The sequence below is a fragment of the Phaethon lepturus genome, unplaced genomic scaffold (assembly GCF_000687285.1).
Source record: "Phaethon lepturus isolate BGI_N335 unplaced genomic scaffold, ASM68728v1 scaffold8949, whole genome shotgun sequence".
NCBI lineage: Eukaryota > Metazoa > Chordata > Aves > Phaethontiformes > Phaethontidae > Phaethon > Phaethon lepturus.
In genome coordinates, this window is record NW_010561177.1 from 27,051 (window position 1) to 42,790 (window position 15,740).

A 15,740-nucleotide genomic window follows, 5' to 3' on the forward strand; every position below is an offset into this window, starting at 1 on the left:
GTTCATCATAATTTAGAATGCCTAATATTTTCATGGTATTGATATTCCTGACATTTTAATCGATCTGTATATGTATGATAGAATTAGGGATAGCCTGAGGGGCCAAGTGACTCCAGCTTTATCATTTTGATTTATATTCAGAATGGAAAAATCTATTAGAAAAACAAGCAGTAAGTATTAGCACAATAAAGAAGGCTGGGGAGTGGTGTGTTAAACCTCAAGCGTCCAGGCTGGTTACTACCTTCATCTGTCTCTAGGAAGGCTTGTCAGGATATCAGACCGCTATGTTTCTCTCATCTTTCCTACATCCAAGTCAACTCAACCCTCCCACACTCTCTCCTGCCCCAGAGCTTCTACTGCTCCTTTTTACACCAAAGCCCAAGTCAAACAACAGCCTTACACTACGGAGTTTTCCCTCCCGAATATTTTGGAACCTGCAGTGATCTACACGGAACACATGGGACTCGCAGCACAGCATTACCCGTGAAAGCACATTCTTTTCACCTATGGGATTTTTTTCTGGTCCTTATTCTTTTATCAATGTATTTTTCTGTTCCTTCAGCAAAGTAAATCTGGTGACTTAGTATTAAACTTATTCTCAATTGTAAGACAGTCAAACCTCAGAAGTAACACCAGTGCTTAAAAGCAAGTGACACCTGAGCACAATGCTAACAAAGTTTGAACCAGCCTGTTAGCCATCTTCCTTTCATACACAAACACATCTCATTTTGCCATCTTGCTCAATCTACAAAGTTTCAACTTAGAGTCACAGTATATGTTAGATAACACATGCACAATGCTTTGCATTCTGGCCCATACCTGCTTTTGTAGACATCCCAATCATGCTCCTCTTTTTCTTCCAAAAACTGATGTCATTTTTAAAGGCAAGGAAATCAAAGAGAAGCTGCAAACAGCAAGAAACACACTCATTTGTTCAAATGTGCACTAGTTAAAACTACCAGCTGAACTGAAAAATGCCTTTAAGATGGAATTGCCAAAAATTAATTTTTTATTAAGAAATAAAAATTAAATACCACAAATAAAAGCTAAAAAGAAAAACTGTTTTCAAAGCCCAAGCTCCAGAAGTAGTGCAAAATGACAGGAGGAATTCCAGGTACTGCTACTACTACAATGCTGCATCTGGTAAAGAAAGTTATTGACCCAATACAGGGTAACACGTGATAGAGTGATGAAGAACTGAGGACCCTGAGGAACTACTCACCTCCTTGACAGATCAGGGAAAGCCACACTGAATTAGATTCAAAGTCCTTTTTATTGGATCAAGTCAATTTATGCTTGGATAGTACCAACTTTTTTTAAAAATTCCTAAAATACAGCAAGTAATTTTCTCCTCTGTTTCATCACCAAGAAGTTGATCCTAACTTCAAAGATGTTTTAGCATTAAGTTTATTTGTACTGAGCATTTTTTCCAGAGTTTTCAGTACTGATGGTCAGAATAGAGTATTTCAATTGGAAGGGACCTACAACGATTATCTAGTCCAACTGCTGACCAATTCAGGGCTGACCAAAAGTTAAAGCATGTTATTAAGGGCCTTGTCCAAATGCCTCAAACACTGACAGGCTTGGGGCATCGACCACCTCTCTAGGAAGCCTGTTCCAGTGTTTGACCACCCTCTCAGTAAAGAAAGGCTTCCTCATCTCCAGTCTAAACACCCCTGGTGCAGCTTTCAACCATTCCCACAAGTCCTGTCACTGGACCCCAGGGAGACGAGCTCAGCACCTCCCTCTCCACATCCCCTCCTCAGGAAGCTGCAGAGAGCAATGAGGTCTCCCCTCAGCCTCCTTTCTCCAAACTAGACAAACCCAAAGTCCTTAACCGCTCCTCACAGGACATGCCTCCCGGCCCTTTCACCAGCTTTGTTGCCCTCCTCTGGACACATTCGAGTACCTTCGCACCCCCCTTAAATTGTGGGGCCTAGAACTGCACATAGTACTCAAGGTGAGGCCGCATCAATGTTAAATACAGCACGATAATCACGTCTTTTGACTGGCTGGTTATGTTGTGCTTAATATGTACCCCAGAATGCAGTCTGCCCTTTTGGCTCCCAGGATATTTTTCAGCCTTTCTTTTAAGCATTCACTGTCTTAAGAAAAAAAAAAAAAAAAAATCAGCACAGATTCAAGAAATTATTTTTTATATGAAAAAATTATATATTTTTTTAATTCGGGCAAATGATGCACCAAAGGAAAAAAAAAAAAATCAGAAGAGCTAGTCTCAGCCTACAGATACCTTACAACTTAATAAACAGAATGGAAAAAAAAAAAAGTTAAAATGCCTGGGAAGTCTAACGATTTCCAACCAAATCAATTTTATGTGCTGTAAATATAAAGAAATATAACGTTCCCAGCAACTTCTTATGTATCCCAGAATATGGAAATTGGATTGAGCGTAACCGTAGATGACAAAAATGTTCAAAATAGAACAATGAAGTCTAAAAAAATTGTTCATTAAAACAGAAGATTCGTATTTAAACCAAGACACTCACAAAGCTGACAGAGAGACACAACACCAACCAACCATGCCTAGAACCACAAGCTCTGCACTTTACAGTGACAATTTTTTGAGTCATAAGTCAGAGACTCAAATGCTACTGTTGGTGCCTGAGCTAAGACACTGCAGCAGTAAACTTTGTGATAACTCAGCCTAGCAGAAAATGTGAACTGATGTTGACAGGCATATTAATTCTGGGTGCTTTGGTTCATCTTAAAAAAAAAAAAAAAAGGAATGCTAATGAAGTTAAGTATTTTATATTTCAGTCAAGACTGTTTAGTTTATACCTAGTTATCTCATATTTCTATCTTCTTTGACATTTTTATATTAACTTGGTACTGGAAATACAGCTGACTTGTACCAGAAACAACTTCTATTGCTCTACAGAAATTACTATTTCCAAGAACAGTTCCTAATAAATTAAAGTTGAAGATCAACCCACCCCCCCCTTTTTTTTTGCCCCTCCCCACCCCCAATTGCTACAAAACAGAGTTTCTCCACTTACATGAAATGCTGCTACAAAGAACGTCAAAGCCAGAAAGTACAGGTTAGTATCAACAAAAATTCCTTTTACTTCATCTGCATCCTTTTCTGAAAACCCTAAGAGAAAGAACAAGTAATTATGCAAGAAGTACTAGGCAGTTAATTGCTGTTATGCTAGAGCCTAGTATGAAAGGAATCTTATTTCACCTGCACATGTTTTACTAAGGAATCATAAATCCAAACCAAGATGGCAGCTTTATTGGTAAAACCCAAGTCTACCTATATTTTGGCTAGTTATTTGGCTTGCCTTAAAAAAAAAATCCAGCAAACAGACTGATGTGCCTTTAACAGGCTGTGTAACTACAACCCAAGCTGAACACCAGAGACACAAAAGCCAAGCCAGAGGAAGTCATTCTGGCCTGAGTGGGAAGAAAAAGGATTGTTCAACTTGGCCTCTGAGCTTTTACTGGATACATAAGAAAGGTGAGCTTCACACTGGAAAATGAAAAATGAAAAAAGGACTACACTGTGGAGGAAACAAAGGTCAGTGGGAAACATGGCCATATATGCAACAGTATAGACCCCAGATCATGGATTAGGTATCATTTCTTTTGACAGTCCTTGCAGAATTAACTTGGAAGCTTCTCTCTGATAAACAGAAAAAGGCAAAGCATCTTCCACAAATCACAGTCTGTAAGCCGAATAAATATTCTCTACTGTCTTATCAATTCTCCTAAAGGAGGAATGTTGCTTTCTTGTTATATACTGGACAACCATTAATTCAAAAAAAGTTAGAGCCTGTCCATGATAAATATGGTTGCCAGGACCAAGGAGTGTGTTTTCCAGAATATACAGCACCTCTTCGAACACCTTCAGACAGTGTTAAGATGCTTTCTTCATGAAGTAGAAGCCACTGTGATCGAAGTCTACTGTTCTCAGAAAATACACAATGCTGCATTTACAGCAATGGTGCTGGTTATGAGACTGGTGAGTTCAGTACCAATTTACTTTGTCACATCAACTGTCCTGCATCACAGCAAGAATAGTGTGAACTTTCAAAAGATTTTCCAGTTTTGCTACTCTAAGGAGACCTTTTGATAAGTTATTCGAAAAGGAACATTCCAAACCTTACATTTCACTATCTGCATACTTAGAGGAAAAAACAGCATCTTAGGTAAGTTTTTTTTCCCAGGCAGAAGAGGTACTCCTAGGATGATACGTCTTGGTATACGTGTCCACCACAAGACAGCGAAGACATGGAACATGAAAATTTCAATTATGCCATTCTGAAGAGGCTCACAAAAATTTACGGAGAAAAGATGGTAGTCAAATGTCCCACACGAATTTGGAGCAAGTGGTTACTTGATTCTTTCAAGACAGGTATTTTAAGCAGGCATAATTGTAGCTTCGATATACATTAGCCTGAGCTAAGAAGCAGCAGCTGGATTCTACTTGGGATGACCTTATTCCTTACCCACCCTCCCATCCCCAACAAAACATGAGAAAAGCTTAAGCTGCAAAAGAACTGCAGAAAGTCTAGACTCTCAGTTAAGTTACACTGCATACAGGTACTGTGTCTTACAATACTACACTCTAAAACTAGTGCTGAACCAGAACATTTTTTTTTTCCTTTCAGAGGAATCAATGCCTTAAGTGTTAAGTTGTCCATCATAAAACATTAATTCAGAGGCGACAGTGAATAACCAAACCCTCTCCCTCTTACTGACTAAATTTCGGTGAACAAAGACTACCACTGAGTAGTATGGAAGCAGCATTACCCCTGCATACGTCTCTTGGGAAAATAGTAGAATACTGCTTCTATCTGCACTAAAAAGATAAACTGAGAAGGATTTAAAAATCATTAAAATAATAGAGCACAAAAGCTTTTAAGATCTTTTGGCCTGAAAAAAAGTTCAAATTGCTGTCTGAAGAGCTTAAAAAGACAGGATCAGAAAAAATCCTACATACATATACATCAACACCAGCTCAGTTATGATGTAGTTCCTTACTCTAGCATAAAGAAGCCAACTACAGCATAGCGAGAGAAAACTAAGTCAGCAAAGATAACCCTGAAAATAAGATGCGGATTTTTAAGACTGATGATTAGACTCACAAAGGTGTGCATCAGTGGAACAAATATTTAAAGACAGTAAAAGTTCAGGTATACCATTACCAACACAGAACATATGAACTTCAGAGTGAAAGTGTACATGTACTCCATTACATTTAAGTGAAACACAGAATTTAGTAGTTTCATGCATGTAAAGCCTCCAGTTTACCTGAATTACTGCATAAATTTGTAACTGAGCCGAAGTGAGAGGCCAGCCAGTGCTGAATTGTCAGAAGCAGTATGAGAACCCAGATTCCTTCTTCACGCTCAGCTTGAGACCAAAGACTTTGCTGTGCCTTCCTATATTTCACTGTAGGTATATGGCTACAGTGACCAGGTATATGTAGCTTATATCAAAGCTTACGTAACACCAATCCAGCTTTTCTGTTCCATGGATGACAGGGGAAACCTGTTGCGAAAATTCTCTCCTCTATTTTGGCCTCTTATGCTTTTAAAGTAGTACTATCCAAATAAAATTTATTTAAAAATTGTTAATTCACTTCTGTATTCTTGTTTCCTACCACACGTCAACATTTCATTTCCATCTTTACCTTAAGGTAATGTAACGTAAGATCTGTAGCAGCTAACCAGAAAAAAAAAAGTGTTAAGTGTCATCTATGTACTTACAAAAGTGATTTTTGGGTGTTTTTTTTTTGCCTGAAGTCATTAAAGATAAAAACATACCAAATTGTTGGAGGGAATACACAGCATCCTGCATGTGGATCCAAAATCGGAGTTTTCCAAGAGATATTTTGTCATATGACACTGTCAGAGGTAGCTCTGTTGTTGAACGATTTATAACCTGTAATTTCAAAAATAGTTTCATTTTTAATAGCAGAAAAATTGCACAATTATTTCTATTTATCTTTTTAAAAATAAAGGAAAGTTATTATATCACGCTATGACTTAATCACACAGTTTTTGGAGGTCAGTTTGTTTTTTGAAAGGGAATAACGTACTAGATTTCTATACTATGCTTGAAGCCTTTGGGAGTTTTTCCCAAGAAATGCTAAATTAGCACGTTGTTCTGTCCAAGTTCTTATAGCAACCTCACTGTTATTGTACATAAATGCCTCTGAGATGTTTACATACAGTTCCCTCTGCTGGTCTTAGCTCAAGTGGAAAAAGTGTGCTTAAGGTAATTCTCTTTTGACAGTTCTTTTCTGAATGTATATACTAAGATTACCTAAACTAGAAGATTTAAAGAAAAAAAAAATCATATCCCAAAGGCCACAGTCAGAACTTTACTAAACTGAGGCTCTTTTTGAGAGAAATTAAAGTTATAACAACTCATACCAAAACAAAAGGTGGGGAAGCAAGATGACCCCACTTGCTTGGACTGGGGAAAACACCACAGCTAAAGCGAAGCAAGCTACCTTGCCTGCAAAACTTGGGATATGGGGTGTCACAGAAACCTTCCCGCTCCAACAGAAATAAATTTCAGCTAACCCTCCTGTATCTTCTAGATCTTAGGATGAAAACTACCTGGGGCCCCCTTAAGCTGGAAAAAAAAAAAAGTCTTAAATTGCCTCAGCTCTTTCTGCATGATAGGTGACTTGTCTCTCAAGTAAGTTTAAAACAAACAAATAAAAAATGTCCTCACAGATGTTACAATTCTCCACAACTATCTCGGTACAAGTTCCGACAGTATGTTTTAAACTTTTAAGGATAGCTCAAGACTGCAGACAGACACTCTGAATTGCAACAGTTCAAGATTCTATTGCTCCCAGCTCCTAATGACTACCTGATAATAATTCCCATCTCAGAACTGCTACTCAACACTGTATCTGTTTCTACAGTAATTAGTTAGCTGACACCTATCTGAGATGAATAGGCTCCTTCTGATCCCTATGTAACAGAACACGGTTTTAGCCTCCCCACATATCAGTCGAGTGTGAATTTAGGATTACGTTCACTCTCCAATTCACTCTCTCCTCCAGCGAGTACAAACAATTCTCAATCTCACCACCCTCCCAAGACTCTACAAGCTTTTCAGACAGTAGCAGAATACGCATGCGTGCAAGTGAGAGAAAAGGAAGATGAGAAAGTTTTATAAATACAGCAGGGAGAAAGCTTGAGAAACTAGAACAGTGCCAGTGATCTCGGAACTGTCTGTTAAAAAAAAAACACCAACAATGAAACAGCATGAAAACAATGTGGTAAAGAGTGCTGGTGAGATTCTACAGCTGTACAGCAAAAGCTACATAAATATCTTCCAGGCTTCTTCCTCTTTTTAAAGGATACCTGTAATCCCTCCATTCTTACTCCAATTTCTCAGTCTATCAAAGATAGCATCAACATTTCTGGGAGGAAAGGAAAAGAAGTTTTATCTGTGCAGAACAGATAGAAAACAAAAATTTTGCAAATGCATGGGTAAGTAACATGCAGCAAGTGCACTCTACACAGACAAAGCACTACTGTGGAGTTAGGGGTAGTGCAGGGAGAAAATCAGATTGCAATACAACACAGACATAGCAATTCTTCAAAACCAAAAGCAAATTAAATGAACATATAAAGATTAGAAGAATTTAACTCTTTCTCAATGAACAATTAAGAGTCCACAAGTGCTGCCTCACAACCTAGCTGAGTATGATGTTTGCTAAGCCTTTGAAAACTAGAAAGTTACCAAACCTCTGCAATACAACCTAGTCTTGTAGTATGGCCTCAGAACATCAGTTTATTACTTCTAGCACTCCACTTCATCAGTTCTACAAAACAGTGTGTAAACACAGCAAATAAGTTCAGCGGTATCAAAGTTTTCTCTTTATTAAATCAGAATCCTGTGCAATCCCCAAACCCCCAGCACTGGCAAGAACACTTAGGAACACGAGGAACACATAACCTCTAGACTACAGTACTTACCACACAACACCTATATCTGGGTCAAAATAATAGTCACTTCAAAATCTACACAGGCTAGCATAAGCAGAGAAAATGCATCTTCAGCTCCATGACTTTAGGTTGGGCATACCAAACAGACAGCGTCCATGCCCCCCTACTTAGAGTCAAACGCTGACCTTTCTCCACAAAAGCTGTATCACTTTCTTCCCTTATTCTTTCCTGCTCTTCACTTACCCTTATCTCACAGTATGCATACTATAAGACCACGCTTTCTGCAAGGCTCGTGAGCAGTTTGACAAGTCATTACGGAGAATTCACATAAGCTAGTGCTGAAGGGGAAGTGTGCTAGTTTTGATGGAATAGTCTTTGCAGAACTTCTCGGGATCTTTAATGACTTCAAGGCAGTCAGTTACAATAGCATTACCGTGGCATGCATGACAACTGCAGGAATGTTATGTAATAACACGTGAATGCTGTGCTTATTTATAAACAGGGTACATGACCAGTAAGAAGCTCACATGAATGTACTGAACTGAATGAGCTGTGGTAAGAAACTTAAAACAAAGGACAACGCCCATTGATAAGACATCGCAAAAGTGTATCTAAAGAAATACCGGACAAAACTGTCTGCTACCAAGATTTGTAACAAATGCTCAGGAGGTTTTTTTTTCTGAACAAGCTTGGGGTGGAGGGGATACAAGTTCTTAAAGAAGATTGTCCCCAATATAAGTAACAAAATTCCTTGTCTGAGCTAAAGTTCATGAATTGGAAAGACAACTTTCTACAAAAGGTCTACAAAAAGCTCACATCCACCAAGACTTCCACCCAGAAGATGCTGAATCCAGACATACTCATTTAAACAGTTTTGAGACATTCCCCAGGGCTTTTGCTCTCAGTAACTGCAGTTGCTAAATTCCAGCCAGTGCAACTGAAAAGAACTGCACGGTTTAACCAAGAGCTGCTAAGATGAACATGGTTTAGATGCAGGGGACTGCCATGTGTAACTTGTAGTAAAGGAAGTGCATGATTTCCCACAAGAGAAGAGCTGGGCAAAAACTGAATACAGCAAAGTAAAAATGTAAAAACACTTTTTTTTTTTTTTTTGTTAACTGCAGGGGTGACTGAACACTAGTACAGGTTGCCCAGAGAGGCTATGGCGTCTCCATCCTTGGACAGATCCATAACCCAAATGGAGAAGGTCTTGAGCAACTCACTCTAGGTGACCCTAGTATGAGCGGGAGTGTTGGACTAGCAACCTCCAGAAATCTCATCCAACCTCATCCTTCTGTAATTCCATTAGGGAAGTTTCTAAGTCCTGATTTGTTTGAATACACAAAATAATTGGATGTACACCAAGCTTCCAGGTGCTCAACATGATAGAAACCATCAGCAGAAAACTTAACCACAAGTGAATTTTTTGGAGATAAGAGAATAGATACTTGACTTATCTCAGTGTAGCTCCAGTATCAGCTGTGTTCAGTATGCTCATTTCCCTAGAAGATATCAGAAGCTGCTCTGGGATGCTAACACAACTTCTTCAGCTTAGGGAGTCAAATTGCTCATGAGACTGCTCCCACCACAGCTGGTGCTGCAGTGATGTCCTCCATATCCACCCAGAAGACAGAAGCAAGAGAATCCAAATATATTTTGGTGGAATAGAAGGGAGTTCTTGGCAGATACTTCTGCCAGTGGGGAGTCTCGAAACCCAGATCCAGTCTCTGCAGTTACCACCGTTGACCCCATTAAGTTAAACAGTCATTAATAGAGCCCTTTTGTGAATTTATACTTTTTCATTACAGCAAACAACCTATGACAAAATCTTAATTAAAACAACATTGAAGATTACAGTTAAAATTGTTAAATGTAATTAAAGGTATTCTATTACTCACCATCAAATCTTTCACTCTGTTGCTTAGCTGATCAATAAATAATATTGGAAGGTAATGCACTGTCTTCCCCAACTGAACCCTAGGATGTTTAAACATGGATTTTATGACTGAAGTGATCTAAAAAGAAAACTACTTTTATTCAAATTAGCATTCATTCATCGCTTTCAGATCTACCCATGTAGGTATTTCCCACCATCTTTTCAGGCACATTTTCTTTTAACACACAGCAAGAAAGAAGCCACTAGCCTACAGTCTTTCATTGAGAGATGTGTGTATACAAAATGAGGCATGTCATATTTCTCCTTTTAGTTTGTTTTTATTTTTCTCTAGAGACAGAATAAGCAAAAAAAAAAGACAAATGAAATTGGTTGTGATGATTCTGAAGCTGTTGCATGTCCAAGAGTAGAGGAAACTAAAACGTTTGTTGAACAAAAACGTGCTGAAGTTTACTACCATATATACCCTTTGTCTCAAGTATCCCTCTCCTACTGCAACAACGACAGCTCTCCACTATCTGTCCCACTCCTCTGCACGCCCAACGACATCTATCAGGTCAGCAATAGCACATGCTCTAGCTAGCATGGGACTATGAACACGAGATGGCTGGTACGCACACAGGAATGCTAGATACTACTGGACAGAGTGCACAAGGAGCAGAAATCTCCTCTGCCTTCTCCTCAACAGAAGCTCTCATTTGGATTGCTCTACCACCTCACCAACCCGCATGAAACTAATAGAAACTTCCCAGCCTTTGAGCCCTCTACAGAGTTGACCACTGAAAAGTTATTTAGCAAATGATGACCTATATGCAATTGCTTTGTCAGTATCTTAGAAAAGTATTTAGCCTAATGCCCTAAAAGAGAGAAATTCATAAAAGTTCTTCACTAGAAAGGCAGTTATCCAGTGATGTTCTCAGTGAAAGTCTATGGAACTAGCACAACAGAGCTTTTTAAAGCCTGAAAATTGAATTTTAGTTGTTGACAAAAGAAAGAATTCTCTAGGCATGCTAAAAAAGACTGCATACTAAATATACAATGGACAACAGTAATATAGAAGAATACTAAACTGAGGCTCAGAAATACTGGTTAGTTATTTAACTGAAGAAGTTTAGATTTCTATATAGTAACTACAATTAAAGCTACTGTTAGTGGAATTGCAGCAGGCTATTTCATATCCAAACTATTTCCTGTATAATGCAACGACAAAACAGCACTGATGCATATCTAAACATGACCAGAAAAAGTATCCTCGTTCATCAACCCCAGTCCAACCTCTTCTTGTTATGGGCCTATGTTATGAGTTCCTAATTTTATCTATTCTGGCTGGGAAGCTATCCCAGAACCCCAGGGTCTGCTGATTAAGCAACAACTTCTGCATTTAACAGGATACTTGTAGAGAAAGGCATCAACATACAGCAGCACAAGCCAATACAGCACTATTTATATAGTTAACACTGGAAGTAATTTAAGCAAGCTGTGAACAGAAGCTACTGCCTGCATTTAGTGGCCTAAAAACCGATCCCTGCTTTTTAGTATTTTCTTAAGAAAATTACATAATGTAGGCACACACATTGTCAAAGTAAAATAAAGCCAATCATAGAGGGAGAAAAAAATATGTCATAGAAGATCAGCTGTGCCTCTTCACTGCTTGCAGTTTGTACAGATAATTTGCAGATGAAGGATAACCAGAAAGGTCAAGGGACAGTAATTGCCTTAAAGGCCAGAAGTATGATCTGAGAACAAGGGGGTCTGAAGTCTGTGGTAGCATTTCACTTGTGCCTTTGTAGTTCTGCTTTGTCTTACTATGATAACTCCCTACAAAAAAGTATTCTAAACTCTGAGCTGCCCAGGAACAAGAGATCTCCAATCACGTTTTCTAGTACATAACCGAAATGCAAGCATTAAGAATATCTATTCTTGTCTCCTAAGCTCCAATTTAAACATAAAATACTAAAGGAGGCCATGGAGTATTTTTTTGAGGAAACGTGCAGCAAGTCTATAATAACAAACCTAGCAAAATTAAGTCATCAACTTACATCTTCATGTAACGGTGAACATCAGCAGGGAGGGATGATCCGTCAAACACGAAGTCTTCCACCATGACATTTAAGGTTAATCTTGACCTCCAGTGAGAGACAGGTTCATCTAGAGCACTGGTCTGTTTTTTTGCTTCAATTTGCTTTAAAAATAGAATGAACATACATACTGCTAAACAATACAGAATTTTGAATAGGATAATACTCTTAACTCACAGAAACTACGGAGCCATTAATTACATCACAAAACAGAAGCCCAGTAAGAAACACTTTACCTTAACTTCGGGTGTAAAGGCCCAAAATAATCTGACACTGAAAAACTTCAGTGCCCATTCACAGCCTTGTTCATCTAGAATGAATATTCAGCTAATTAATCTTAATATCTTACAAATGTGGACACTAGTCAGAAAAAGTCACTTTGAAATAAGGACTGTAATCAGATGTTATTTCAAAATGGTCAAAAGGATGTGGATAATCAACCATATTAATTTTTGGGACTAAAAAGATCAGACCATTTGTTTCAAACTTCTGAGCTTCCAAAAGCTGTGTAAAGCAGTGCTGAAAGAGTGCAATTTTAGCTTTCAATAGATCCTTACCCCCAGCGCATTCCATTTGCTTTTCTTTGGATGAACACCACCTGCTCTGACTTTTACTCTCTCTTTTATTGGACTCTAGCCTCAACTCATTTTCACACCACCCCACCAGCAAGTAGGCTGGGGCTGCGCAAGAAGTTGGGAGGGGACACACCTGGGACAGCTGACCCCAACTGACCAAAAGGATACTCCGTACCATATGACATCATGCTCAGCATATAAAGCTGGGGGTAAGGAGGAGGAAGGAGGGAGACATTCAAGAGTGATGGTGTTTGTATTCCCAAGAAACCATTACGCGTGATGGAGCCCTGCTTTCCTGGAGATGGCTGTACACTTGCCTGCCGATAGGAAGTGGTGAATGAATTCCTTGTTTTGCTTTGCTTGTGCGCATGGCTTTTGCCTTCCCTATTAAACCGCCGTTACCGCATCCCACAAGTTTTCTCACTTTTACTCTTCTGATTCTCTCCCCCATCCCACCAGGATGAAGTGAGCAAGCGGCTGTGTGGGGCTTAGTTGCCACCTGGGGGTAAACCATGGCAAGATGAAAGTACAGCAGATGCTAACACTAGAAGTGCCTATGAAATAAATTACTTTTTTTGCAGTTGTTAATCTATAGATGGAAAAACCACCTACCTGTGTGGCTGATTCTCCAGTGAGCAAATTAACCTCTTCTGGTTTAGGGACCATGTATGTGGTCAGAGGGCTTACTATATGCACCTGCTTACCGTCATGCCAGGGCAAAATGCCAGCATGATGAAGGAATATATATGCATATAATGTGCCATTATTTCGGGTTTTCTTTGGTACAGAGACATTCACTGTCCTAAAATACAAAATAAACATATTATGAGATGACATAGCACATATTTAAATATTTAGCTATTACATATAAGGATCACTGAAGATGTTCTGGAAGCAAGCAAAAAAAGGTTGGGGACATAAAAAGCAAAGAGAAGTGACCTTTGGGTTGCCTGGCACAGAATAACTAGTTCTGGTTAATATGCCCTAGTGAGCTATGGCTGGATGGGATCAATTTATATACTCCAGTATGTACTGCAATATTTGCGCTTCCAAAGTTTTACTGTTATCTTAAGATACTTGAATCTTTGTCCAATTCATACTTTATTACCCTAGATAACACAGGACTGCATCATCCATTCTTTTGTTATTTTCCCCTGCCAATAGGTCATAGGGCCAAAATTATCACAGCACTTGTAGAAAACAGCCTTCCATGTGCTGAATACATATCATGGTTTGTATACATAATACAAAGTTTAAAAAAAAAATAACAGTTTTGACAAGCACTTTGCATTAATGAAATATCTTCTCAGCTATGGCATGCCAAGCACAGAACTCTAGATAGGAGCCCCAAACCATGAAGTCACTCCCCTTCTGTTAGCCAAGAAATCATCCTACTTGCAAGCTTGCATAATGCCTCCTCTATTCCTGTAAATTTGCTCAGGTTATTTTGCTCTGAATACTTTCAATGGCTTCGCAGACTCTGTCAGTAAAACAGTTTTTATATTTTCAAGTCTGTCAGAGAGGAAGTTTAATACGACCTAAACTGCAGACCAATGTCTTCTTTAATTATAGAAAATGCAAGAACGTGAAACAACCTGGGAGACTCTGCGACAAGAGAGTCAAGAATAAAGTGACTATTTTAAACAAAAAAAAAAGTGAGGTAGCAAATACAAAGCACAAAACAAGTAGTTCTAATAATTTTATTGTATAGAGGCATATGCAGAGAACACTGTTATACTCAGAAATTTGTCTAAGGGCACAGTCTTACTCCATTTTAGTACCAACACCCCTTCAGAAGGTCTCAAAACCCCAAGCTACCAGAAAAAGGTTTACTTTTATGATCATTAGCACTGAAACAGTTAGAGAAAAGCATGTTGCTAAAACACAGGAAAAGAGAACGCAGTTTGACTTCCAAGTTCTATTCCAGGTCTGAAGCCACGGCTATGAAGAACAAAACTTCATGTAGCTAGTAGACTGGCTACACGTGTTATTATAGGAAAGTCTCAAGCATTTCCAGGCACTTTCACTTAGATTTTCACAACTGAAAGTCATTTTTACTATTATAAGCAAAGTATACTTTTATAAAACATTTGTCTACACTGCTGAAAACAGTATGCTGATACAAACTAACTAATACTTAAGTTTAGCACATCATATGTACATTACTGATCTAGCACAGCTAGTGAGATGGATGTTTAGAGTGGAATCTGAAAATTAAGACAGCCAATGTAGGACAGTGTTCAAGATTTATAAAATGTACAGGAGAGAAACAAGCATTTCTGTATTTACTAGTATAGACTTGTTTTGCAAGCTTTGTTTTTCACAACTATGAGATCATTTTCAATACAAGAGTAGTTTGTCTAAGAGCTTATTCCTCAGCGCCAGGTGAACTTAGCACACTATCTCCATCAAGGCAGGCGCTTTACCAATGTTTAATTCATTGAATATTCTAGGAACCTGTAATTAAAGAGAAAAATACTGGTTTTATTAACAGCAGCACTTTGTCCTCAACTCTAAGGCTGAAATCCAACTAACATCTTTCCTGCCTTAACACGGCAAATATGGTTATTACTTTATGAAAACAAGTGTGAACTCCATAGCCGGTACAGCATGCAAAAATAGCTTCAACTCCAAAAAAAAGAACGCAAGAACAACTCTACTCTTTCAACATAACTACCACGAACAGTCTACCGTGCTTCAGGCATACTTCCATACATGTAACTACTAGTTAGGATACAAACTTTAGAATTAAACAAAGAACTCACAGTTCAGACACCCACCTTTCAAATTTGGACTCAATATCAAAATCCTCCACATTCAAAACCAGATCTATATTACTCTCAGCACCAATGTTTGACCGTGTGGTAGTATACACGCTTAACTGAAATCAAAGGACAGAACGGAGAAATCAGAGCACGGAAATATTAGATTCATGCACCAGCACGCTTAGAGTACAGATCTGTACTTCAGCTTCGCTAATTTCCCAGTCACATCACGGTTATATACGCAGGGAAAGAAAACAAAAAAGCCTAAAGGGAAAAAAAAAAAAGCCTAAGGCAGCTTTCAGCTATCCCTTCCCTCCTGCCGGGTGCAGAAACCCACGGTAGGTAACTCAGCCACCGAACACATTTTAACAGGGCGACCTATCCTTGAAGAAGTCGGAGATCTCGAAGGAAGCCGGCCCGTTTCCCCAGCGAGGCGCCGCCAGCCCGTGCCCACTGACACACAGAATCAGAACTTAAAATACACGTTCGTC

General features: G+C 38.8%; 1 protein-coding gene across 1 annotated transcript in view; it reads right to left on the reverse strand.

Moving 5' to 3' along the window:
* The window catches only part of CLPTM1L (CLPTM1-like), a gene marked incomplete at its 5' end in the record, with an annotated part of 29,439 nt that extends 14,074 nt beyond the window's left edge, over positions 1–15,365 (reverse strand). The window contains 7 exons of the mRNA XM_010293902.1: positions 820–904; positions 3,018–3,112; positions 5,790–5,907; positions 9,836–9,914; positions 11,871–12,013; positions 13,097–13,286; positions 15,265–15,365. Of these exons, the coding sequence (XP_010292204.1) occupies positions 820–904; positions 3,018–3,112; positions 5,790–5,907; positions 9,836–9,914; positions 11,871–12,013; positions 13,097–13,286; positions 15,265–15,365 (811 nt within the window). The remainder of the gene's footprint in view (positions 1–819; positions 905–3,017; positions 3,113–5,789; positions 5,908–9,835; positions 9,915–11,870; positions 12,014–13,096; positions 13,287–15,264) is intronic.
* Positions 15,366–15,740: the final 375 nt, after the last annotated feature.